Source organism: Oenanthe melanoleuca, chromosome 27 (genome assembly GCF_029582105.1).
Source record: "Oenanthe melanoleuca isolate GR-GAL-2019-014 chromosome 27, OMel1.0, whole genome shotgun sequence".
In the NCBI taxonomy this organism is placed as follows: domain Eukaryota; kingdom Metazoa; phylum Chordata; class Aves; order Passeriformes; family Muscicapidae; genus Oenanthe; species Oenanthe melanoleuca.
Window position 1 is genome coordinate 1,882,333 of NC_079360.1, and position 23,587 is coordinate 1,905,919.

The 23,587-nt window shown below is 52.3% G+C and overlaps 2 protein-coding genes across 2 annotated transcripts in view; both read right to left on the reverse strand.

Moving 5' to 3' along the window:
• LOC130263884 (feather keratin 1-like) overlaps nt 1–16,476 on the reverse strand; it is a 29,845-nt gene extending 13,369 nt beyond the window's left edge. The window contains exon 1 of the mRNA XM_056511751.1: nt 16,360–16,476. Within this exon, the coding sequence (XP_056367726.1) occupies nt 16,360–16,476 (117 nt within the window). The remainder of the gene's footprint in view (nt 1–16,359) is intronic.
• A 1,308-nt stretch (nt 16,477–17,784) lies between these two features.
• Nucleotides 17,785–22,468, reverse strand: LOC130263885 (feather keratin 1-like). The gene is made up of 3 exons (XM_056511753.1): nt 22,386–22,468; nt 18,480–18,582; nt 17,785–18,111 (listed from the first exon to the last, which is right to left on the reverse strand). Exons 1-3 carry the CDS (start codon nt 22,466–22,468, stop codon nt 17,785–17,787), a joined length of 513 nt encoding a protein of 170 aa, XP_056367728.1.
• Between the last annotated feature and the right edge of the window lie 1,119 nt (nt 22,469–23,587).

The window sequence follows — 23,587 nt, forward strand, 5'->3', positions numbered from 1 at the left end:
CAGTGGAGAGGAGGGGCGGGAGGTGCTCCAGGGGCTGGAGAGGAGATTCCCCTGCAGTGTGAGACCATGGTGGAGCAGCTGAGCCCCTGCAGCCCCTGGGGATCCACGGGGGATGCAGAGACCAACCCAGGGCTCTGGTTAGACCTCACCTGCAGTCCTGAATCCAGTCTGGAGTCCTCAACTCAGAGGCATGGACCTGTTAGAGCAGCTCCAGACATGGGCTGCAAGAATGATCACAGGGATGCATTGCCCCTTCTACAGAGAAAGGCTGGAGGGAATTGAGCCTTTTGAGGCAGGAGAAGAGCAGGCTCTGGGGAAACCCTATTGCAGTCTTTTGGTATGAAAAGGGGTTGAATTAAAAAGGTAGAGAAAGATGTTTTCTCAAGGCCTGCAATAACTGGACAAGGAGCAAGAGTTTTCAACTGAAATAGGATAAATCCAGATGGGACAAAAGGAAGATTTTTGCTGTGTTGAGTGTGATAAGACTCTGGGAAATGTTGCCTAGAGAATGATAGGGTGTCCCATCTTGGGAAGGGTTCAAGGTCAGGTTTGCTCAAACCTGATGTGATCCAGTGAAGGATATCAGTGAACATGGCAACAGAGTTGGACTAGATAAACCTTAATGGTCTCTTCCACCCAGACCCATTCCATGGCCCCATGACCACAGGGGTCTGTGAGAAGGCAGCCCCATGCACTCTGTCCCTCCCTGAGAACATCCTGTGTTGGGATGGGATGTGCTGGAATCTGATGGGAATCCAGATCCTCTGTCTGCTCAGTAACACATTCACTGCTGAGTACTTGTGTACAGTGCTGAGCTGAGAAAGGAAGAGAAGTGCAAACAGAGCGGATGTTTGTTCCTGGACAATGTAGGAAATTCTGTGCTGACCCAAAGAGGCAGAGAAACTCAGAAGGCAGAGGGTGACTGAGGGCACACTGAGCACACCCAGTGCCAGCCTGTGCTGACAGCCAGTGCAAAACCAGCCCCAACAACCCCCTCCCACAAACACCCCTGGGGCAACAGCTCTGCCCTGGGAGAGTGTCTGCAGGGCAAAGGAGGACACAAAGGCACAGGCTGGGATGCAGCACAATTTAATGAGTCAAAAGAGGGAAATGAGGGGGATCCAGGTGGAGGCCACAGTGCAGGGAGCAGCTTTAGCAGGGGAAGGACCTGGTGCCACAGAGGCCACTGCCCAAGCCTGAGAGGCCAAAGCCCCCAGAGCTGATGGGCACTCCCTGAGAGCTGAGGATGCTGCCAACAGCAGCAGAGGTGGAGGATCCCACGGCGGTGTTCTGTGGGAAGGAGCTGAGGATGGGGCCAGGCAGGGTCACCAGCACAGCAGGTGGCTGGATGGCCACATGGGAGTCCTGGCACTGCCTGACACAGGGCTCATTGCAGCTGTTGGCCAGCGGGGTGGGGCCGCAGGGCTGGCAGGGCCGGCACGGGGTGTAGCAGGACATGGCTTGGGCTGGAGAGGCACCTGGCAGAGAGGAGAGAGAAAATCAAGGCATTAACCATGTGTGAAATATAATATGTCACCCCCTACATGGGCAAGACCCTTTTCCTCACCCCTAAAGGATTTCACCAGGAGCACACAGGCATCTCCTTTCCTTCCAAAGAGTGCAGCAGGAATTGCAGACCCAGGAAGGACCCCACGTAACCCACGGCTCTGGAGACATCTCTGCCAAGCCTGAACCTTTTCCTTTCCCCACTGTCTGCATCCTTTCCTCTCCCAGTGTATGCCTTCCCAGGGCCCCAGAATATGACAGAGAGGTATGTGTGGAGACAATCCACAATTGGAGGAAAAGGAGGATAAGGATGAGGACAAGAGAAAAGTCTTCAAAACTCGCCTCGTTCCCAGTGAGATGGAGCTGAAAAGAGAGGATGAGAGAGTGAGGAGAATGTCCTGCTTTTATACTGCTCCTGCACTGCCCCAGGCTCACAGTCACTGCACAAGGACAGTAATTTTCCTACAGACTCACCTCCCACGCAAAATGCCCTCCCTAATGCCACAGGTTGTGCTTTTGTTTCCATCAGCAATGCCATTTTTATTTCCTCATTTTTGATGTGACCTGTAGGCCTCCAAGGATTCTTTCAAGCATTGAGATGAAAGACCCAAGGATTTTCTGGGCAGTGACACATCAGTGCAGAAGATGAGCTGCATGTGCTGGAGGGTCTGTGCAGACAGCTGACACATATCTGGGGATGTATCTGGGGTTGTTTTGTGCCCTCTTTGCAGACAGCTGAACATACCCTCCCACCAGCCTGTCTGCTCCTCATGTGCCAGTTTGTTTGGCAAGGCTGTCCCCTTTCATGGCAGCCTGGTGGAGTGAGCCATTGTCACTATCAGATTGGGAATGGTGAATAATGAAGCAACACACACCCATGACTTCTCCCGAGGCAGAAAGAAGCAGTTTATTGAAACCCCCTGCACTTATACAGGATAGATCGTGCAATACAGAATAGAAAAGGCTCATTGGTCCAAGAGGGCAACACCTCTTGAGAACATGCCTCCATCAAAACATCACGTAGCACACGCACTGCTCTGGGACAACACCTGGTGTTAATCTATGTTATTCATTCTTCCTTCCCTTGTTAAACTCTGAGAAAGTCTCCAGCCTGGGAAAATGTGAGTTGGAATTTTCCCTGAGCCTTCCGCAGTGCCCACATGCCAGCAGCAGTTGTGAGGGAAGGTAACTTTGCTCTCCTGAACACCAGAATTCCCTGATATGCCTCATGGAGTTGGGTCCCTTCTAACTCTCCTAGGGGTGTGTGCAGGTTCAGTAAATGCCTCGTTCTTCCCATTTTCCTCAGGTCACCATACACTTTGGCCCCACTCTTTTCCCCATACTAGCTGAGGACACTTTTCCAAAACAAGCTGATTGTCCTGGAAGCCTCCAGAGCTGTGGGAGTGATGACAGCAAATTGATGCTGAGGGCAACGTCTGTTTGAGCTGCCTGCAGCTCTGTACAAGGGGATGGTGACTGGAGATGGGTTCCTGAGGTGTGGATGGAGCTGCCCTTGCTGGAGGGGAATTCAGCTGTGTGTGGGTCATGGGCCCGCACACAGCACATCACAAGGCTGACACACGGCCAACCCAAAATTAGGCTGTGACTCCTGACAGGCAGAGAGAGTCTCTCCCTGGAGATTTGCCTACTGAAGGCATTCCCTTGCCCTTCTGGGACGCGGCCCAGCTGCCCCCATGTCTGCAGGGCAGGGAAGTGCAGCCCTGCTTGATGTGGTTTGAGAGCTGGGTTTGCACCCAGGGCCCTTCTGAGCACATCCCCTCCCTCAGCATCCCCAGGCATGTGGCACTTCCAGCTCTCATTCACTGGGGACTGGGCAAGTTTCCAGCTTCTCCATGGTGTTGATTTGTGCTCCAGGCTGCAGCAGCCTTTGGGTCAGGGCAAAGGAAGCATGATGAAGCACTAATGCCAGGGGAATCAGTCACCTGCAAACCAGGGGCTTGTCCCAGATGATGGAGAGATGTTTCCTGCAAACATTTAACTGTGCAAAGCACTCAGGAGAGACTCCCACCACAGCATGAGACAAGCCTCAGGCCAGCTAGATGAGGCCTGTGCATCACTTCCACCCTCTGCTTGTATGGGTTGAGTATTCTCAGGGAATCCTTGCCTTGGAGCTCACCCACTGCAATTATGAACAGCGCTTCACTGCCCCAAGCCAACATCTGCCTGCACAGAACCCCTCCTGCACTTCTGCACTCACTGCCATGACTCTTCTTGGGCTATCTTCTCATTGTGGCACATGAAAGGATCATGCAAGGCAGAGCAGGAATGTCAGAAATGTGGAAATGAAATGACAGTGTTGACAGAAACAAAAGCACAGCTTGTGGTGGTAGGGAAGATCTTTTGATTTGGCGTTGAGTCTGTTAGAAAATTACTGCCCTAGTGCAGTGACTGTAGGCCTGGGGCAGTGCAGCAGCAGTATAAAAGCAGGAGCTTCTCCTCACTCTCCCATCCAGTCCTCTTGCCTCCATCTCACTGAGAAGAAGGTAAGGTTGAAGACTTTCCTCCTCTCACTTCTTCTATTCTCCCCGCTCCTGTTCTCTGCACATACCTGCCCCTTTGTTCTGTGGCAGCTCATGGGGATGCTTATGATGGGAGAGGGACAGGAACAGAAAGTGTGATAGGGAGAGTGTGGGACTTGACTGAAGTGAGTGATGGGATTGGTGGGATTACCCTGGCCTTGGCTGTTCTTGGCAGGGAACTGGTTGGCTAAATGGAAGGAGAAGCCTGTGGGCATCAGTATAACACCTCCAGCTCTTGTTCCCATCTTGGCTTGACAGGTCAGCTGCATAGTGTGGTGAGGTGTTACTCTTCAAACACCCCTCATGATCTGCTCCTCTCTCCTCTCTGCCAGGTGCCTCTCCAGCCCCAAGCCATGTCCTGCTACACCCCGTGCCGGCCCTGCCAGCCCTGCGGCCCCACCCCGCTGGCCAACAGCTGCAATGAGCCCTGTGTCAGGCAGTGCCAGGACTCCCATGTGGCCATCCAGCCACCTGCTGTGCTGGTGACCCTGCCTGGCCCCATCCTCAGCTCCTTCCCACAGAACACCGCCGTGGGATCCTCCACCTCTGCTGCTGTTGGCAGCATCCTCAGCTCTCAGGGAGTGCCCATCAGCTCCGGGGGCTTTGGCCTCTCAGGCTTGGGCAGTGGCCTCTGTGGCACCAGGTCCTTCCCCTGCTAAAGCTGCTCCCTGCACTGTGGCCTCCACCTGGATCCCCCTCATTTCCCTCTTTTGACTCATTAAATTGTGCTGCATCCCAGCCTGTGCCTTTGTGTCCTCCTTTGCCCTGCAGACACTCTCCCAGGGCAGAGCTGTTGCCCCAGGGGTGTTTGTGGGAGGGGGTTGTTGGAGCTGGTTTTGCACTGGCTGTCAGCACAGGCTGGCACTGGGTGTGCTCAGTGTGCCCTCAGTCACCCTCTGCCTTCTGAGTTTCTCTGCCTCTTTGCATCAGAATGGAATTTCTGTAAACACTTCAGTGGTTACTTGTACTTTCTGCACACACTTTTTGATTGTTTCTCACTCAGCTCAGCACGGCATGGGAAGTACCAAGCAGTGAATATATAACTGCAAGGACACAGATTCCAGCTTCCCATCAAGTGCCAGGCAAACCCTTCCAAATAGTATTGTGCCATTATATCTGTTACTCAAAGTTCCATTAAAACTCACTCTGAACACTTCCCATGATGGGATATGCCATTTGCCATTTCCCACCACATCATTAACCTCTTCCATCTACATCTATCCTATTTCAGTTTAGAAGTGTTGCTCTTTGTTCAATCTCTGCAGGCCTTGATGAAATGTCTCTCTCCAACTTCCTTATCTGTCCCCTTTACATATTGAAATGCTGCAATAAGGTGTCCCTGGAACTCTTCTCCTGCCTGAACAAACTCAAGTCCCTCTGCCTCTCTCCATGGCAGGAATATTGCATCCATGTGATCACTTTTGCAGCCCTTGGCTGGAGCTTCTCTAACAGGTCCATGACTATTTGAACTGGGGATTCCAGACTGGACAAAACACTCCAGGTGGGGTCTAAGAAGAGCTGACTTTCTGGCCATATTTCTGTTTGTGCAGACCAGGATATGTTTGAATTTCAACCTTCATGTCAAAACACATTTCTGGCTCATGTCCAATTTTTTTATCTCCATCATTTCTGGTTCCTTCTCTGCAGGGCTGGTGTAACCCATTTCTCTTCTACTCTTGGCCTTGTTGAAGTTCCTGAGTTTCACATGGGGTCATTCTCAAATCTCGGAATTGAAACACTTCCCTCAAGCCTCGGCTTGGTGTAATGCACAACTCCTTCAGTGTCCACTCAGTCCCACTATCTATGTTTTTGAAGAACATATTAACAAATACTGGTCCCTGTATGGATCCCTGATGGACACCAATCATCGCTGATTTCCACTTGGACATTGAGCCCGAGCATATAAAACCTTGGATGCTCCCAAAATTCTCCTGGAACACTGTAACTTGCAGGTGAGGAAGAAGCCATGACTCCAACCGACCCCCTGACCATCAGATCCAGCTTTGCCCTCCTGGCCTTGGTGCTCATTCTGCAGAAGGAGCACGTGGCCACTGCTGACATTGGCAAAGAAGCCTGGGTTGTGGTGGGCTCTGGAAGGGAAGAAACCCCAAAAGTCTCACAGAAGTGGATGGGAGGAGAGAGGAAGAGAAAGGAAACTTTATCTTGCCCTGGCTGCCATCATTCTTCAGGGGCAGGCACAAACCAAGAAAAGTCTCAGGAGATGAAACAGAGGACCAGTTGTTTAGATCTGATTATTAAGAAGTGCCTCTGCCCAAATTAAGGTCCAGATGAGACCACATGCCAAAGTCAATAGTATGTATTTTATTTAATGATAAATATGAGGTGGAGATAAATAGAAAGAAATACAAAATAGAAGAGGGTGAGAGAGAGGAAGAGTGTGAGAGACAGACAGTTTAAGCTGAAAGATATCACCACCCTGAAGACCCAGTGGCATCCTGTTGTTTTTTTCTTCTGGTCTTTTCAGTGTTGGGGGTCCCCGAGTCATTCTTCTGGAGTATCACCTTTGTACAGTCCAAGTTCTGGGTATCCTCAGGGTGTAGATACACTTCCCATAGTTTGGGAGGAATGTGCATAGGCAGTTGCTTCCTTTTCCACACAGGGAATTTTTGGATGCTCCCCAGATCTGCCTCCAATCCTGGAATTCTCACTTTCCAGTTGCAAATTCCTCTCTCCGTGCTTATCTCGAGTTCCTTGTGCAGTGGCTTATCTTATTCTGTGGCCTTGACAGTGTTTAAGGCAATTGTGATCTTTAAGCCTCTCACACCAGTCTGTACTGCTGCTGACTGGGCTGGAGCTCATTGTCTTCAGAGCAGCCAGTATTGCTCTGTGCTTCAAAGGTGTGGCTAAACCAGTGCAAAGAACACACCAAAGCCTGAGCTGTGCTGCACAGGGCTGGCCCACCATCAAGACCATCCCTTTCTCACGCTGCATCACCCACAGTGGAGGCCAGGAGTGGGCAAGCAGCTGGAGCTGATGCTGTCACTGCCCTGGAGCTCCAGCTAGCTCTGACCCCACTGACTGCTGTGGGTGCATCTCAGCAGTGGATTCACCTAAGGTGCAGCCGAAGAAGCAGGAGTCAGAGGAGTGGCAAGGAGGCAGAGGGGAATCTTCTGTATGAGTTCTGGAAAATCTTCACTCCAAAAAGATCAGGAACAGAAGACAAAACAAGGGGCTGATTCAGTCGCTTTTAAACTGGGGAATGCAATGGGAGGGTACAAAGGAACAACCAATAGGGGATAACATGGGAGGAGACAAAGGCGGGGTGACAAGCACAACATCCTATGAAGGATCCTTTGGGGAGGAGTTACATTGTACAATCCAATAAAGCACCAAATAACTGGTAACAGGCACAGAACTTTCTAGCAGAGAAGGCAGGAACTGGGGAAGATTGACATCTGGGAGGAGGCGAGGAACAGAACATTTGGGAGCTATGGGTGTGGCAACCAAGGGATTGACATCTAATTGGGAGGGGAAAGCTAGAGGAAGGAACTATTGAGCATCCAATAAAGGGGAGAACAAATTAAGGGGAAATAAATATAACAGAGCAAACCACAACATGATACAACCAGGACAAATGACCCAAGCTGACCAAATGGCTGTTCCAGGTCATGTAGAATCACTGAATCACTTAGGTAAAGACCTTTAAGATTAAGGGGTCCAACCATTAACCTGGCTCTTGCAAGCTTAACACTAAACCGTGTCCTCAAGTGTCACAAGAAAAGATGTCTTTTAAATCCCACCAACGATGGTGATTCCACCACAACACTGGGATGATACAATATCATGCTTAGGAATAAAGCTGTGGGAAGTCTTCCCAGAGTAGCCATTCTTTGGGCATTGCCTGGGCATTGGTCTGCCTGTGCCAAGTGATAGCCTTGGAACCACTTTGTGTTTTTCTATTTCCTCCCATCCCTTCATAGAATGTCCTAATCTTGACACCAGAGTATGCCACTCTCTTGCTTTTCCAGTTCTCCCCCTTCCCACTGGGTGAGCAGATCATGAGAACCACTGCTCAGTGCTTAGTGCTGGTCACAACACCACACAGATCCACAGGCAGTGCTTTTCCTCTTTGCCCTGCTCCTTCCTTGTCTCTGCCCAGGGCTCCCTAGGAAGGTTTTTGGAGAGATGAAGGCAGGAAAAGACATTGGGCAGGAAGAGAGGCGGCGAGTGGGGGCTGAGTAACTCAAAGGTTTGTCCAGAAGCAGCTCAGGGAGGGATGAACTGCTGCAGGACACAGCTGGGCACAGTGACACACATATTCCCAGAGCCCTGAAGGGCAGCAGACTTGGGACCAGCCAGCTCTGTCTCCCCATATCTCCCTCAGCCCCCGCCCAAGCAGCAGTCCCAAAGCAGGGCTAGGGAAAGGGGCTCTTGCAGTCACCACATCAGAACAGGGGTGACTGTACCAACTGTACCCTGGCACTGAGGGCTGTCACCAGCACCCTGGGCTGTGCAAGCAGGACTGGAACTAGGAGAGGGGTGGGAACCACGATGCTGCTCAGAACTGCTGCCATCCCCCATGTTGGGCACAGGCTGTAATGTAAGGGCCACCAGGACCAAGGGGAGTGATTTGGGTGTAAGGTGACAAGGGTTGTGAGGATGTCAGAGCATTTGACTTAGGCCCAGGGATTACTGAGTATGGGGACAAGAATGGTTTGGTTAGAGACAGAAAATCATGTTTGGGGTAAATGGGGCCAGTGAAGAAGAAAGGTTCATTCTACCAGATCCAAACATATGAAGAAGTACAGAAAGTAGCAATACCATGATAGAGCAGATTTAACTCTCCTGTCTTAAAAGGCACTGAAACATCTTCTCCTAAATCTGTCACACAGAACCATCCCTGAGCAGCACCACTGTCCCTGGGAATCTTGGGAGATCAACAACAGGGAAAGGATGACACGGAGGCGTGGGCTGGGATGCAACAGAAATTTAATGAGTCAAAAGATGAGAACAAGGTCACTGTGAGGTGGAGCCTCAGTGCAGAGAGCTCCAGAGTCTGCTCAGAATCTCCATCACATGGCAGTGGCAGAGATGCCAGCAGGTGTCCCTCTGCCTGGTGCAGAGGGAGCAGGGCCAGCAGGTTGTCCCCAGGATGGCTGTGTGGGGTTCACAGCCCAGGGGAGCACAAGGCAGCAGGGACACAGGAGGGAAAGGACAGAGGGGCAGAGGGCAGAGGGCAGAGGCAGGGATGGGCTGTGCTTGCCAGGAGCCCAGGCTGGCCCCATCCTGCTGCAGGAGCTGCTGGGGTTGCTCAGCCCCTGGGGAAGCAAAGAGCCGATGCTGCGTCCCCAGGGCGCTTCCATCCTGGCAGTCCCTGGCTTCCTTGCCCAGGGCCGTGGCCAGCAGCTTTAGCAGGGGAAGGACCTGGTGCCACAGAGGCCACTGCCCAAGCCTGAGAGGCCAAAGCCCCCAGAGCTGATGGGCACTCCCTGAGAGCTGAGGATGCTGCCAACAGCAGCAGAGGTGGAGGATCCCACGGCGGTGTTCTGTGGGAAGGAGCTGAGGATGGGGCCAGGCAGGGTCACCAGCACAGCAGGTGGCTGGATGGCCACATGGGAGTCCTGGCACTGCCTGACACAGGGCTCATTGCAGCTGTTGGCCAGCGGGGTGGGGCCGCAGGGCTGGCAGGGCCGGCACGGGGTGTAGCAGGACATGGCTTGGGCTGGAGAGGCACCTGGCAGAGAGGAGAGAGGAGCAGACTGTGAGGGGTGTTTGAAGAGCAGCCTCACCACACCACGAGGGAGATCCTTTCTCTCAACCCCTATGAGCACCACCAAGAAGGCCAAAGCCAGGGACAACCCCCCCACCCTGAGCCCAGAGCTCAGGACACACCTCAATCTATATCCAGCCTTTCTGCCCCACACATCTGCCCTCTCCCATGGGAAGCAGCCTCAAGACACAGCAGGGAACATGGAGAGAGGGATATGGTTAGAAATCCCAGAGATGTGTAAGGTGGAAGAGAAAGGGAAGGAGCGAGGGCACAAGGAGAATCCAGAGGAAGACAAGAAAAGGCTCAAAACTCACCTTGTTCCCAACAAGATGGAGCTGAAGGAGTGGATGAAGAGTGAGGAGAAGCTCCTGCTTTTATACTGCTGCTGCACTGCCCCAGGCCCACAGCCACTGCACAGGGGCAGTAATTTTCCTGCAGACTCATCTCCAAAGCAGACTGTCCTCCCAAATGCCCCAGGTGGTGCTTTGGTTTCTGCCAACGCTGCCATTTCATTTCCTCATTGCTGACATGGCCATTGGGCCACAGAGCATCTTTTGAAGTGTTGGGATGCGAGTCCTGAGGCTTTCCCGACCATGGTCACGTCAGCACGGGCAGAAGATGTGCCCCATGTGCAGGAGAGGGCTGTGCAGGCACAGCATGTGGCTGTGGGCAGATATGGGGAGTGGTTTTGCAAGCCCCTGTGAGGAAACAAGGTCGTGTCCTTCCCCCAGTGCAATCCCCTCCTGAGTAGCTGCAGTGCCCTGAGTGTGGGCATGCTGCATCTCTGTCCCTCCCTGTCCCTCCCTGCTCAGGCCACGAGTCGCTGGGCATTGCCTCTCCAGGCAGCTTTGTCACATTGCTGCTCTCACATTGCCAAAGAAAGCTTCTCCTTGAGGGAAGACATTTCCTGGTTGATTTGGCAGACTTGTCTCCTCTCATTGCCACCTCTGGGGGACCCCAACTGGTGCTGTAGGCAGGCTTGTGGAATGAGATTTTTGCCCGCACTTATCCTGTGATTCCTGAAGAAGACGTTTAGGGTTGGGCCTCTCTGCCCCCTCTGTCAGAGAGGTCTGCTGGTTCTTGGGATTGCAGCGTATTCTTCCCTCTCTCCTCATCCACAATCCAATTTCCTGCGCGTTTTGTGCCATAATCTGCAGGGACCCATTTTCCATACACATTGTCGGTCCTGTAAGCATCCCTGACCCATGAATGAGCTGCCAAGCACCCCCTTTTCCCAAGGCCAGGATGAAGCTCTCCTTGCTGGAGGGGGATCCATCCCTGCCTTGGACAGGCCTGCAGACATCACACACTGCTGCTTGCCTCACACCAAAAGGCTGACATATGGCCAACCCAAAATTAGACTCTCCCTGGAGATTTGCCTACTGAAGGCATTCCCTTCCCTCCTGGGACCGTCCCAGCTGCCTCCATGTCTGCAGGGAACGGAAGTGCAGCACTCTTCTGTGTATTTTGAGAGCAGGTTTTGTACTCTGGCCATTTCTGAGCATATTCCTTCCCTGAGCACCCCCAGGGATGTGGCACTGCAGGATCCTGCCAGTCCTAAATCCTTTGGGCAACTCCACTTCTTTTCCAGGAAAACCATCCTCAAGCACTGGGCTGTCCCACACAGCACAGCTCCAAAGGCCACTGCCCTCAGCCTGACCTGCTTGGCAATACTGGGGTTCTCAGTCAGTTCTCAGCACTGACAGTGTGTACTGAAAAGCAGGGAAGGACTTTGTGTGTCAGGTCATGTTCATACTTTGAGTGTCCCCCACGTAACAGTGCAAAGGTGCAGCCAAAGTGCAGCATGGGGTGAAGAGAGGGGGGAAAAGAGAGCCATGTCCAAAGAACCAACATCCCTCAGGAGGGGAGAGGAGAGGCACCTGAGTCCAGAGGTGCTGGACTCACTTGTTGAGTGATCAAGGGGTTTTGAGAGCACACTGCTGTTCTTCCACAAGCCTGCCTACAGCACCAGTTGGGGTCCCCCAGAGGTGGCAATGAGAGGAGACAAGTCTGCCAAATCAACCAGGAAATGTCTTCCCTCAAGGAGAAGCTTTCTTTGGCAATGTGAGAGCAGCAATGTGACAAAGCTGCCTGGAGAGGCAATGCCCAGCGACTCGTGGCCTGAGCAGGGAGGGACAGGGAGGGACAGAGATGCAGCATGCCCACACTCAGGGCACTGCAGCTACTCAGGAGGGGATTGCACTGGGGGAAGGACACGACCTTGTTTCCTCACAGGGGCTTGCAAAACCACTCCCCATATCTGCCCACAGCCACATGCTGTGCCTGCACAGCCCTCTCCTGCACATGGGGCACATCTTCTGCCCGTGCTGACGTGACCATGGTCGGGAAAGCCTCAGGACTCGCATCCCAACACTTCAAAAGATGCTCTGTGGCCCAATGGCCATGTCAGCAATGAGGAAATGAAATGGCAGCGTTGGCAGAAACCAAAGCACCACCTGGGGCATTTGGGAGGACAGTCTGCTTTGGAGATGAGTCTGCAGGAAAATTACTGCCCCTGTGCAGTGGCTGTGGGCCTGGGGCAGTGCAGCAGCAGTATAAAAGCAGGAGCTTCTCCTCACTCTTCATCCACTCCTTTAGCTCCATCTTGTTGGGAACAAGGTGAGTTTTGAGCCTTTTCTTGTCTTCCTCTGGATTCTCCTTGTGCCCTCGCTCCTTCCCTTTCTCTTCCACCTTACACATCTCTGGGATTTCTAACCATATCCCTCTCTCCATGTTCCCTGCTGTGTCTTGAGGCTGCTTCCCATGGGAGAGGGCAGATGTGTGGGGCAGAAAGGCTGGATATAGATTGAGGTGTGTCCTGAGCTCTGGGCTCGGGGTGGGGGGGGTTGTCCCTGGCTTTGGCCTTCTTGGTGGTGCTCATAGGGGTTGAGAGAAAGGATCTCCCTCGTGGTGTGGTGAGGCTGCTCTTCAAACACCCCTCACAGTCTGCTCCTCTCTCCTCTCTGCCAGGTGCCTCTCCAGCCCCAAGCCATGTCCTGCTACACCCCGTGCCGGCCCTGCCAGCCCTGCGGCCCCACCCCGCTGGCCAACAGCTGCAATGAGCCCTGTGTCAGGCAGTGCCAGGACTCCCATGTGGCCATCCAGCCACCTGCTGTGCTGGTGACCCTGCCTGGCCCCATCCTCAGCTCCTTCCCACAGAACACCGCCGTGGGATCCTCCACCTCTGCTGCTGTTGGCAGCATCCTCAGCTCTCAGGGAGTGCCCATCAGCTCTGGGGGCTTTGGCCTCTCAGGCTTGGGCAGTGGCCTCTGTGGCACCAGGTCCTTCCCCTGCTAAAGCTGCTGGCCACGGCCCTGGGCAAGGAAGCCAGGGACTGCCAGGATGGAAGCGCCCTGGGGACGCAGCATCGGCTCTTTGCTTCCCCAGGGGCTGAGCAACCCCAGCAGCTCCTGCAGCAGGATGGGGCCAGCCTGGGCTCCTGGCAAGCACAGCCCATCCCTGCCTCTGCCCTCTGCCCTCTGCCCCTCTGTCCTTTCCCTCCTGTGTCCCTGCTGCCTTGTGCTCCCCTGGGCTGTGAACCCCACACAGCCATGCTGGGGACAACCTGCTGGCCCTGCTCCCTCTGCACCAGGCAGAGGGACACCTGCTGGCATCTCTGCCACTGCCATGTGATGGAGATTCTCAGCTGACCCTGGAGCTCTCTGCACTGAGGCTCCACTCACAGTGACCTTGTTCTCATCTTTTGACTCATTAAATTTCTGTTGCATCCCAGCCCACGCCTCCGTGTCATCCTTTCCCTGTTGTTGATCTCCCAAGATTCCCAGGGACAGTGGTGCTGCTCAGGGATGGTTCTGTGTGACAGATTTAGGAGAAGATGTTTCAGTGCCTTTTAAGACAGGAGAGTTAAATCTGCTCTATCATGGTATTGCTACTTTCTGTACTTCTTCATATGTTTGGATCTGGTAGAATGAACCTTTCTTCTTCACTGGCCCCATTTACCCCAAACATGATTTTCTGTCTCTAACCAAACCATTCTTGTCCCCATACTCAGTAATCCCTGGGCCTAAGTCAAGTGCTCTGACATCCTCACAACCCTTGTCACCTTACACCCAAATCACTCCCCTTGGTCCTGGTGGCCCTTACATTACAGCCTGTGCCCAACATGGGGGATGGCAGCAGTTCTGAGCAGCATCGTGGTTCCCACCCCTCTCCTAGTTCCAGTCCTGCTTGCACAGCCCAGGGTGCTGGTGACAGCCCTCAGTGCCAGGGTACAGTTGGTACAGTCACCCCTGTTCTGATGTGGTGACTGCAAGAGCCCCTTTCCCTAGCCCTGCTTTGGGACTGCTGCTTGGGCGGGGGCTGAGGGAGATATGGGGAGACAGAGCTGGCTGGTCCCAAGTCTGCTGCCCTTCAGGGCTCTGGGAATATGTGTGTCACTGTGCCCAGCTGTGTCCTGCAGCAGTTCATCCCTCCCTGAGCTGCTTCTGGACAAAACTTTGAGTTATTCAGCCCCCACTCGCCGGCTCTCTTCCTGCCCAATGTCTTTTCCTGCCTTCATCTCTCCAAAAACCTTCCTAGGGAGCCCTGGGCAGAGACAAGGAAGGAGCAGGGCAAAGAGGAAAAGCACTGCCTGTGGATCTGTGTGGTGTTGTGACCAGCACTAAGCACTGAGCAGTGGTTCTCATGATCTGCTCACCCAGTGGGAAGGGGGAGAACTGGAAAAGCAAGAGAGTGGCATACTCTGGTGTCAAGATTAGGACATTCTATGAAGGGATGGGAGGAAATAGAAAAACACAAAGTGGTTCCAAGGCTATCACTTGGCACAGGCAGACCAATGCCCAGGCAATGGCTAAAGAATGGCCACTCTGGGAAGACTTCCCACAGCTTTATTCCTAAGCATGATATTGTATCATCCCAGTGTTGTGGTGGGATCACCATCCTTGGTGGGATTTAAAAGACATCTTTTCTTGTGACACTTGAGGACACGGTTTAGTGTTAAGCTTGGAAGAGCCAGGTTAATGGTTGGACCCCTTAATCTTAAAGGTCTTTACCTAAGTGATTCAGTGATTCTACATGACCTGGAACAGCCATTTGGTCAACTGGGGTCATTTGTCCTGGTTGTATCATGTTGTGGTTTGCTCTGTTATATTTATTTCCCCTTAATTTATTCTCCCCTTTATTGGATGCTCAATAGTTCCTTCCTCAAGCTTTCCCCTCCCAATTGGATGTCAATCCCTTGGTTGCCACACCCATAGCTCCCAAATGTTCTGTTCCTCGCCTCCTCCCAGATGTCAATCTTCCCCAGTTCCTGCCTTCTCTGCTAGAAATTTCTGTGCCTGTTACCAGTTATTTGATGCTTTATTGGATTGTACAATGTAACTCCTCCCCAAAGGATCCTTCATAGGATGTTGTGCTTGTCACCCCGCCTTTGTCTCCTCCCATGTTATCCCCTATTGGTTGTTCCTTTGTACCCTCCCATTGCATTCCCCAGTTTAAAAGCGACTGAATCAGCCCCTTGTTTTGTCTTCTGTTCCTGATCTTTTTGGAGTGAAGATTTTCCAGAACTCATACAGAAGATTCCCCTCTGCCTCCTTGCCACTCCTCTGACTCCTGGTTCTTTGGCTGCACCTTAGGTGAATCCACTGCTGAGATGCACCCACAGCAGTCAGTGGGGTCAGAGCTAGCTGGAGCTCCAGGGCAGTGACAGCATCAGCTCCAGCTGCTTGCCCACTCCTGGCCTCCACTGTGGGTGATGCAGCGTGAGAAAGGGATGGTCTTGATGGTGGGCCAGCCCTGTGCAGCACAGCTCAGGCTTTGGTGTGTTCTTTGCACTGGTTTAGCCACACCTTTGAAGCACAGAGCAATACTGGCTGCTCTGAAGACAATGAGCTCCAGCCCAGTCAGCAGCAGTACAGACTGGTGTGAGAGGCTTAAAGATCACAATTGCCTTAAACACTGCCAAGGCCACAGAATAAGATAAGCTACTGCAGAAGGAACTCGAGATAAGCACAGAGAGAGGAATTTGCAACTGGAAAGTGAAAATTCCAGGACTGGAGGCAGATCTGGGGAGCATCCAAAAATTCCCTCTGTGGAAAAGGAAGCAACTGCCTATGCACATTCCTCCCAAGCTATGGGAAGTGTATCTACACCCTGAGGATACCCAGAACTTGGACTGTACAAAGGTGATACCCCAGAAGAATGACTCGGGGACCCCCAACACTGAAAAGACCAGAAGAAAAAAACAACAGGATGCCACTGGGTCTTCAGGGTGGTTATATCTTTCAACTCAAACTGTCTGTCTCTCACACTCTTCCTCTCTCTCACCCTCCTCTAGGTCTTATTTCTTTCTATCCATCTCTATCTCAAATTTATCGTTAAATAAAATACATTCTGTTGACTTTGGCATATGGTCTCATCTGGACTTTAATTTGGGCAGAGGCACTTCTTAATAATCAGATCTAAACAACTGGTCCTCTGTTTCATCTCCTGGGACTTTTCTTGGTTTGTGCCTGCCCCTGAAGAATGATGGCAGCCAGGGCAAGATAAAGTTTCCTTTCTCTTCCTCTCTCCTCCCATCCACTTCTGTGAGACTTTTGGGGTTTCTTCCCTTCCAGAGCCTACCACAACCCAGGCTTCTTTGCCAATGTCAGCAGCGGCCACGTGCCCCTTCTGCAGAATGAGCTCCAAGGCCAGGAGGGCAAAGCTGGATCTGATGGTCAGGGGGTCAGTTGGAGTCATGGCTTCTTCCTTCCTCACCTGCAAGTTACAGTGTTCCAGGAGAATTTTGGGAGCATCCAAGGTTTTATATGCTTGGGCTCAATGTCCAAGTGGAAATCAGCGATGATGTGTCCATCAGGGATCCATACAGGGACCAGTATTTGTTAATATGTTCTTCAAACACATAGATAGTGGGACTGAGTGGACACTGAAGGAGTTGTGCATTACACCAAGCCGAGGCTTGAGGGAAGTGCTTTAATTCAGAGATTTGAGAATGACCCCGTGTGAAACTCAGGAACTTCAACAAGGCCAAGAGTAGAAGAGAAATGGGTTAAACCAGCCCTGCAGAGAAGGAACCAGAAATGATGGAGATAAAAAAATTGGACATGAGCCAGAAATGTGTTTTGACATGAAGATTGAAATTCAAACATATCCTGGTCTGCACAAACAGAAATATGGCCAGAAAGTCGGCTCTCCTTAGACCCCACCTGGAGTGTTTTGTCCAGTCTGGAATCCCCAGTTCAAATAGTCATGGACCTGTTAGAGAAGCTCCAGCCAAGGGCTGCAAAAGTGATCACATGGATGCAATATTCCTGCCATGGAGAGAGGCAGAGGGACTTGAGTTTGTTCAGGCAGGAGAAGAGCTCTGGGGACGCCTTATTGCAGCATTTCAATATGTAAAGGGGACAGATAAGGAAGTTGGAGAGAGACATTTCATCAAGGCCTGCAGAGATTGGACAAAGAGCAACACTTCTAAACTGAAATAGGATAGATGTAGATGGAAGAGGTTAAGATGTGGTGGGAAATGGAAAATGGCATATCCCATCATGGGAAGTGTTCAGGGTGAGTTTTAATGGAACTTTGAGTAACAGATATAATGGCACAATACTGTTTGGAAGGGTTTGCCTGGCACTTGATGGGAAGCTGGAATCTGTGTCCTTGCAGTTATATATTCACTGCTTGGTACTTCCCATGCCGTGCTGAGCTGAGTGAGAAACAATCAAAAAGTGTGTGCAGAAAGTACAAGTAACCACTGAAGTGTTTACAGAAATTCCATTCTGATGCAAAGAGGCGGAGAAACTCAGAAGGCAGAGGGTGACTGAGGGCACACTGAGCACACCCAGTGCCAGTCTGTGCTGACAGCCAGTGCAAAACCAGCCCCAACAACTCCCTCCCACAAACACCCCTGGGGCAACAGCTCTGCCCTGGGAGAGTGTCTGCAGGGCAAAGGAGGACACAAAGGCACAGGCTGGGATGCAGCACAATTTAATGAGTCAAAAGAGGGAAATGAGGGGGATCCAGGTGGAGGCCACAGTGCAGGGAGCAGCTTTAGCAGGGGAAGGACCTGGTGCCACAGAGGCCACTGCCCAAGCCTGAGAGGCCAAAGCCCCCAGAGCTGATGGGCACTCCCTGAGAGCTGAGGATGCTGCCAACAGCAGCAGAGGTGGAGGATCCCACGGCGGTGTTCTGTGGGAAGGAGCTGAGGATGGGGCCAGGCAGGGTCACCAGCACAGCAGGTGGCTGGATGGCCACATGGGAGTCCTGGCACTGCCTGACACAGGGCTCATTGCAGCTGTTGGCCAGCGGGGTGGGGCCGCAGGGCTGGCAGGGCCGGCACGGGGTGTAGCAGGACATGGCTTGGGGCTGGAGAGGCACCTGGCAGAGAGGAGAGAGGAGCAGATCATGAGGGGTGTTTGAAGAGTAACCCCTCACCACACTATGCAGCTGCCCTGTCAAGCCAAGATGGGAACAAGAGCTGGAGGTGTTGTACTGATGCCCACAGGCTTCTCCTTCCATTTAGCCAACCAGTTCCCTGCCAAGAACAGCCAAGGCCAGGGTAATCCCACCAATCCCATCACTCACTTCAGTCAAGTCCCACACTCTTCCTAGCACACTTTCTGTTCCTGTCCCTCTCCCATCATAAGCATCCCCATGAGCTGCCACAGAACAAAGGGGCAGGTATGTGCAGAGAACAGGAGAGGGGAGAATAGAAGAAATGAGAGGAGGAAAGTCTTCAACCTTACCTTCTTCTCAGTGAGATGGAGGCAAGAGGACTGGATGGGAGAGTGAGGAGAAGCTCCTGCTTTTATACTGCTCCTGCACTGCCCCAGGCCTACAGTCACTGCACTAGGGCAGTAATTTTCTAACAGACTCAACGCCAAATCAAAATATCCTCCTTAACACCACAAGCTGTGCTTTTGTTTCTGTCAACACTGTCATTTCATTTCCACATTTCTGACATTCCTGCTCTGCCTTGCATGATCCTTTCATGTGCCACAATGAGAAGATAGCCCAAGAAGAGTCATGGCAGTGAGTGCAGAAGTGCAGGAGGGGTTCTGTGCAGGCAGATGTTGGCTTGGGGCAGTGAAGCGCTGTTCATAATTGCAGTGGGTGAGCTCCAAGGCAAGGATTCCCTGAGAATACTCAACCCATACAAGCAGAGGGTGGAAGTGATGCACAGGCCTCATCTAGCTGGCCTGAGGCTTGTCTCATGCTGTGGTGGGAGTCTCTCCTGAGTGCTTTGCACAGTTAAATGTTTGCAGGAAACATCTCTCCATCATCTGGGACAAGCCCCTGGTTTGCAGGTGACTGATTCCCCTGGCATTAGTGCTTCATCATGCTTCCTTTGCCCTGACCCAAAGGCTGCTGCAGCCTGGAGCACAAATCAACACCATGGAGAAGCTGGAAACTTGCCCAGTCCCCAGTGAATGAGAGCTGGAAGTGCCACATGCCTGGGGATGCTGAGGGAGGGGATGTGCTCAGAAGGGCCCTGGGTGCAAACCCAGCTCTCAAACCACATCAAGCAGGGCTGCACTTCCCTGCCCTGCAGACATGGGGGCAGCTGGGCCGCGTCCCAGAAGGGCAAGGGAATGCCTTCAGTAGGCAAATCTCCAGGGAGAGACTCTCTCTGCCTGTCAGGAGTCACAGCCTAATTTTGGGTTGGCCGTGTGTCAGCCTTGTGATGTGCTGTGTGCAGGCCCATGACCCACACACAGCTGAATTCCCCTCCAGCAAGGGCAGCTCCATCCACACCTCAGGAACCCATCTCCAGTCACCATCCCCTTGTACAGAGCTGCAGGCAGCTCAAACAGACGTTGCCCTCAGCATCAATTTGCTGCCATCACTCCCACAGCTCTGGAGGCTTCCAGGATAATCAGCTTGTTTTGGAAAAGTGTCCTCAGCTAGTATGGGGAAAAGAGTGGGGCCAAAGTGTATGGTGACCTGAGGAAAATGGGAAGAACGAGGCATTTACTGAACCTCCACACACCCCTAGGAGAGTTAGAAGGGACCCAGCTCCATGAATCAGGGAATTCTGGTGTTCAGGAGAGCAAAGTTACCTTCCCTCACAACTGCTGCTGGCATGTGGGCACTGCGGAAGGCTCAGGGAAAATTCCAACTCACATTTTCCCAGGCTGGAGACTTTCTCAGAGTTTAACAAGGGAAGGAAGAATGAATAACATAGATTAACACCAGGTGTTGTCCCAGAGCAGTGCGTGTGCTACGTGATGTTTTGATGGAGGCATGTTCTCAAGAGGTGTTGCCCTCTTGGACCAATGAGCCTTTTCTATTCTGTATTGCACGATCTATCCTGTATAAGTGCAGGGGGTTTCAATAAACTGCTTCTTTCTGCCTCGGGAGAAGTCATGGGTGTGTGTTGCTTCATTATTCCCCATTCCCAATCTGATAGTGACAATGGCACACCCCACCAGGCTGCCATGAAAGGGGACAGCCTTGCCAAACAAACTGGCACATGAGGAGCAGACAGGCTGGTGGGAGGGTATGTTCAGCTGTCTGCAAAGAGGGCACAAAACAACCCCAGATACATCCCCAGATATGTGTCAGCTGTGTGCACAGACCCTCCAGCACATGCAGCTCATCTTCTGCACTGATGTGTCACTGCCCAGAAAATCCTTGGGTCTTTCATCTCAATGCTTGAAAGAATCCTTGGAGGCCTACAGGTCACATCAAAAATGAGGAAATAAAAATGGCATTGCTGATGGAAACAAAAGCACAACCTGTGGCATTAGGGAGGGCATTTTGCGTGGGAGGTGAGTCTGTAGGAAAATTACTGTCCTTGTGCAGTGACTGTGAGCCTGGGGCAGTGCAGGAGCAGTATAAAAGCAGGACATTCTCCTCACTCTCTCATCCTCTCTTTTCAGCTCCATCTCACTGGGAACGAGGTGAGTTTCAGAGACTTTTCTCTTGTCCTCATCCTTATCCTCCTTTTCCTCCAATTGTGGATTGTCTCCACACATACCTCTCTGTCATATTCTGGGGCCCTGGGAAAGGCATACACTGGGAGAGGAAAGGATGCAGACAGTGGGGAAAGGAAAAGGTTCAGGCTTGGCAGAGATGTCTCCAGAGCCGTGGGTTACGTGGGGTCCTTCCTGGGTCTGCAATTCCTGCTGCACTCTTTGGAAGGAAAGGAGATGCCTGTGGGCTCCTAGTGAAATCCTTTAGGGGTGAGGAAAAGGGTCTTGCCCATGTAGGGGGTGACATATTATATTTCACACATGGCTCATGCCTTGATTTTTTCTCTCCTCTCTGCCAGGTGCCTCTCCAGCCCAAGCCATGTCCTGCTACACCCCGTGCCGGCCCTGCCAGCCCTGCGGCCCCACCCCGCTGGCCAACAGCTGCAATGAGCCCTGTGTCAGGCAGTGCCAGGACTCCCATGTGGCCATCCAGCCACCTGCTGTGCTGGTGACCCTGCCTGGCCCCATCCTCAGCTCCTTCCCACAGAACACCGCCGTGGGATCCTCCACCTCTGCTGCTGTTGGCAGCATCCTCAGCTCTCAGGGAGTGCCCATCAGCTCTGGGGGCTTTGGCCTCTCAGGCTTGGGCAGTGGCCTCTGTGGCACCAGGTCCTTCCCCTGCTAAAGCTGCTCCCTGCACTGTGGCCTCCACCTGGATCCCCCTCATTTCCCTCTTTTGACTCATTAAATTGTGCTGCATCCCAGCCTGTGCCTTTGTGTCCTCCTTTGCCCTGCAGACACTCTCCCAGGGCAGAGCTGTTGCCCCAGGGGTGTTTGTGGGAGGGGGTTGTTGGGGCTGGTTTTGCACTGGCTGTCAGCACAGGCTGGCACTGGGTGTGCTCAGTGTGCCCTCAGTCACCCTCTGGCTTCTCAGTTTCTCTGCCTCTTTGGGTCAGCATAGAATTTTCCTACATTGTCCAGGAACAAACATCCACTCTGTTTGCACTTCTTTTCCTTTTCTGTGCTCAGCTCAGCACTGTACACAAGTACTCAGCAGTGAATGTGTTACTGAGCAGACAGAGGATCTGGATTCCCATCAGATTCCAGCACATCCCATCCCAACACAGGATGTTCTCAGGGAGGGACAGAGTGCATGGGGCTGCCTTCTCACAGACCCCTGTGGTCATGGGGCCATGGAATGGGTCTGGGTGGGAGAGACCATTAAGGTTTATCTAGTCCAACTCTGTTGTCATGTTCACTGATATCCTTCACTGGATCACATCAGGTTTGAGCAAACCTGGCCTTGAACCCTTCCCAAGATGGGACACCCTATCATTCTCTAGGCAACATTTTCCAGAGTCTTATCACACTCAACACAGCAAAAATCTTCCTTTTGTCCCATCTGGATTTATCCTATTTCAGTTGAAAACTCTTGCTCCTTGTCCAGTTATTGCAGGCCTTGAGAAAACATCTTTCTCTACCTTTTTAATTCAACCCCTTTTCATACCAAAAGGCTGCAATAGGTTTTCCCCAGAGCCTGCTCTTCTCCTGCCTCAAAAGGCTCAATTCCCTCCAGCCTTTCTCTGTAGAAGGGGCAATGCATCCCTGTGATCATTTTTGCAGCCCATGTCTGGAGCTGCTCTAACAGGTCCATGCCTCTGAGTTGAGGACTCCAGACTGGATTCAGGACTGCAGGTGAGGTCTAACCAGAGCAGAGAAGAAGTGTAGAATCCTTACCTTTTACCTGCTGGCCCTGTTTCTGTTTGTGCAGCCTTGGTCTGATGGAATTTCTGTGCTGCCAACGCACTTTGCTGGTTCATGTCCAGTTTTCAATCCCCAGTGTCCCCATGTCTTCCTTAAAGGTCTGCTCTCAGTCCTTTCTTCTCCCAGGCTGTTCTGATATTGTGGATTTTCAGAGTGCAATGTTCCTGGGGGAGTTTCTGGAGACAGGGAGGCAAGGAGAGGCATCAGGAGTGGGCTGAGGATCTCACAGGGCTGTGCAGGATCATCTGAGGGCAGGGAGTGGCTGAACTTCTGCAGGCCACAGCTGGGCACAGTGACATATGTCCATGTAGAGCCCAGATTTGAAGCTGGCTTGTAGTAGCCAACCCTGTCATATCCTTCATTCTCTGAAAAGTAGGGCCCAGATGAGGTGCTTTGATAACACCACCAAAACAGGAGGGACTGCCAGGAGTGTTCCTGGACATCAAGGACTGTCATTGAGATCCTGGGCTACCAGAGCACAGCTGCCAACAGGATGTTGATGGGAGCAAAGATCCCGCTCTGCTCAGCACTCCCCAGGTGGCATCAATCATGCTGTGCTGCCTGCTGGCCTGTAACACAGAAAGATCTCCAGCAAGGGAAGTGAAATACACAAAGATTGACCAGAGTGGTGAGTGAGGTGGGACATTTACTTGTGGACAAGAGGCTGAGGACAACAGAGAAGAGAAGGCTTTGATGGGAGAACTAAAGGTGTTCTTGGAATATGTGAATGGTATCAGGTAGAGAGAGGCAGACTAATTTAGGAAGGTGACATCTAATATGAATAATCAGTGCTGTGTTAACATGATGAATGTGATGTTGACAACCACAACAATACCCCTTTAGGCAAAGTCCTGCAAGGCTGGAGGGAGAAACTCCTTCCTCCTCACAGGCTGGGGCTGTGGGGCAGCTGAAGAGTTTTGCAGTACAGAAAGGGGGTCCTGCAGGGCACCAGGACACAGCCCTGGGCCTTTGTGGAGCTGGCACCTGACAGCATCCAGGGCTGCACTAGGAAGGGTTTGCTCTCCAGCTGTGGAATGTGACCCCTCTCCTCTGCCCCACAGTGCTGAGAAATCAGTGCCACAGAGAGCAGCTGCCCAGTATAGGAGAGGCACAGTCATAGTGGTGCAGGTCCAACAAAGGGACTCGGGGCCCATGAGCTGACTGGGACAGGAGGG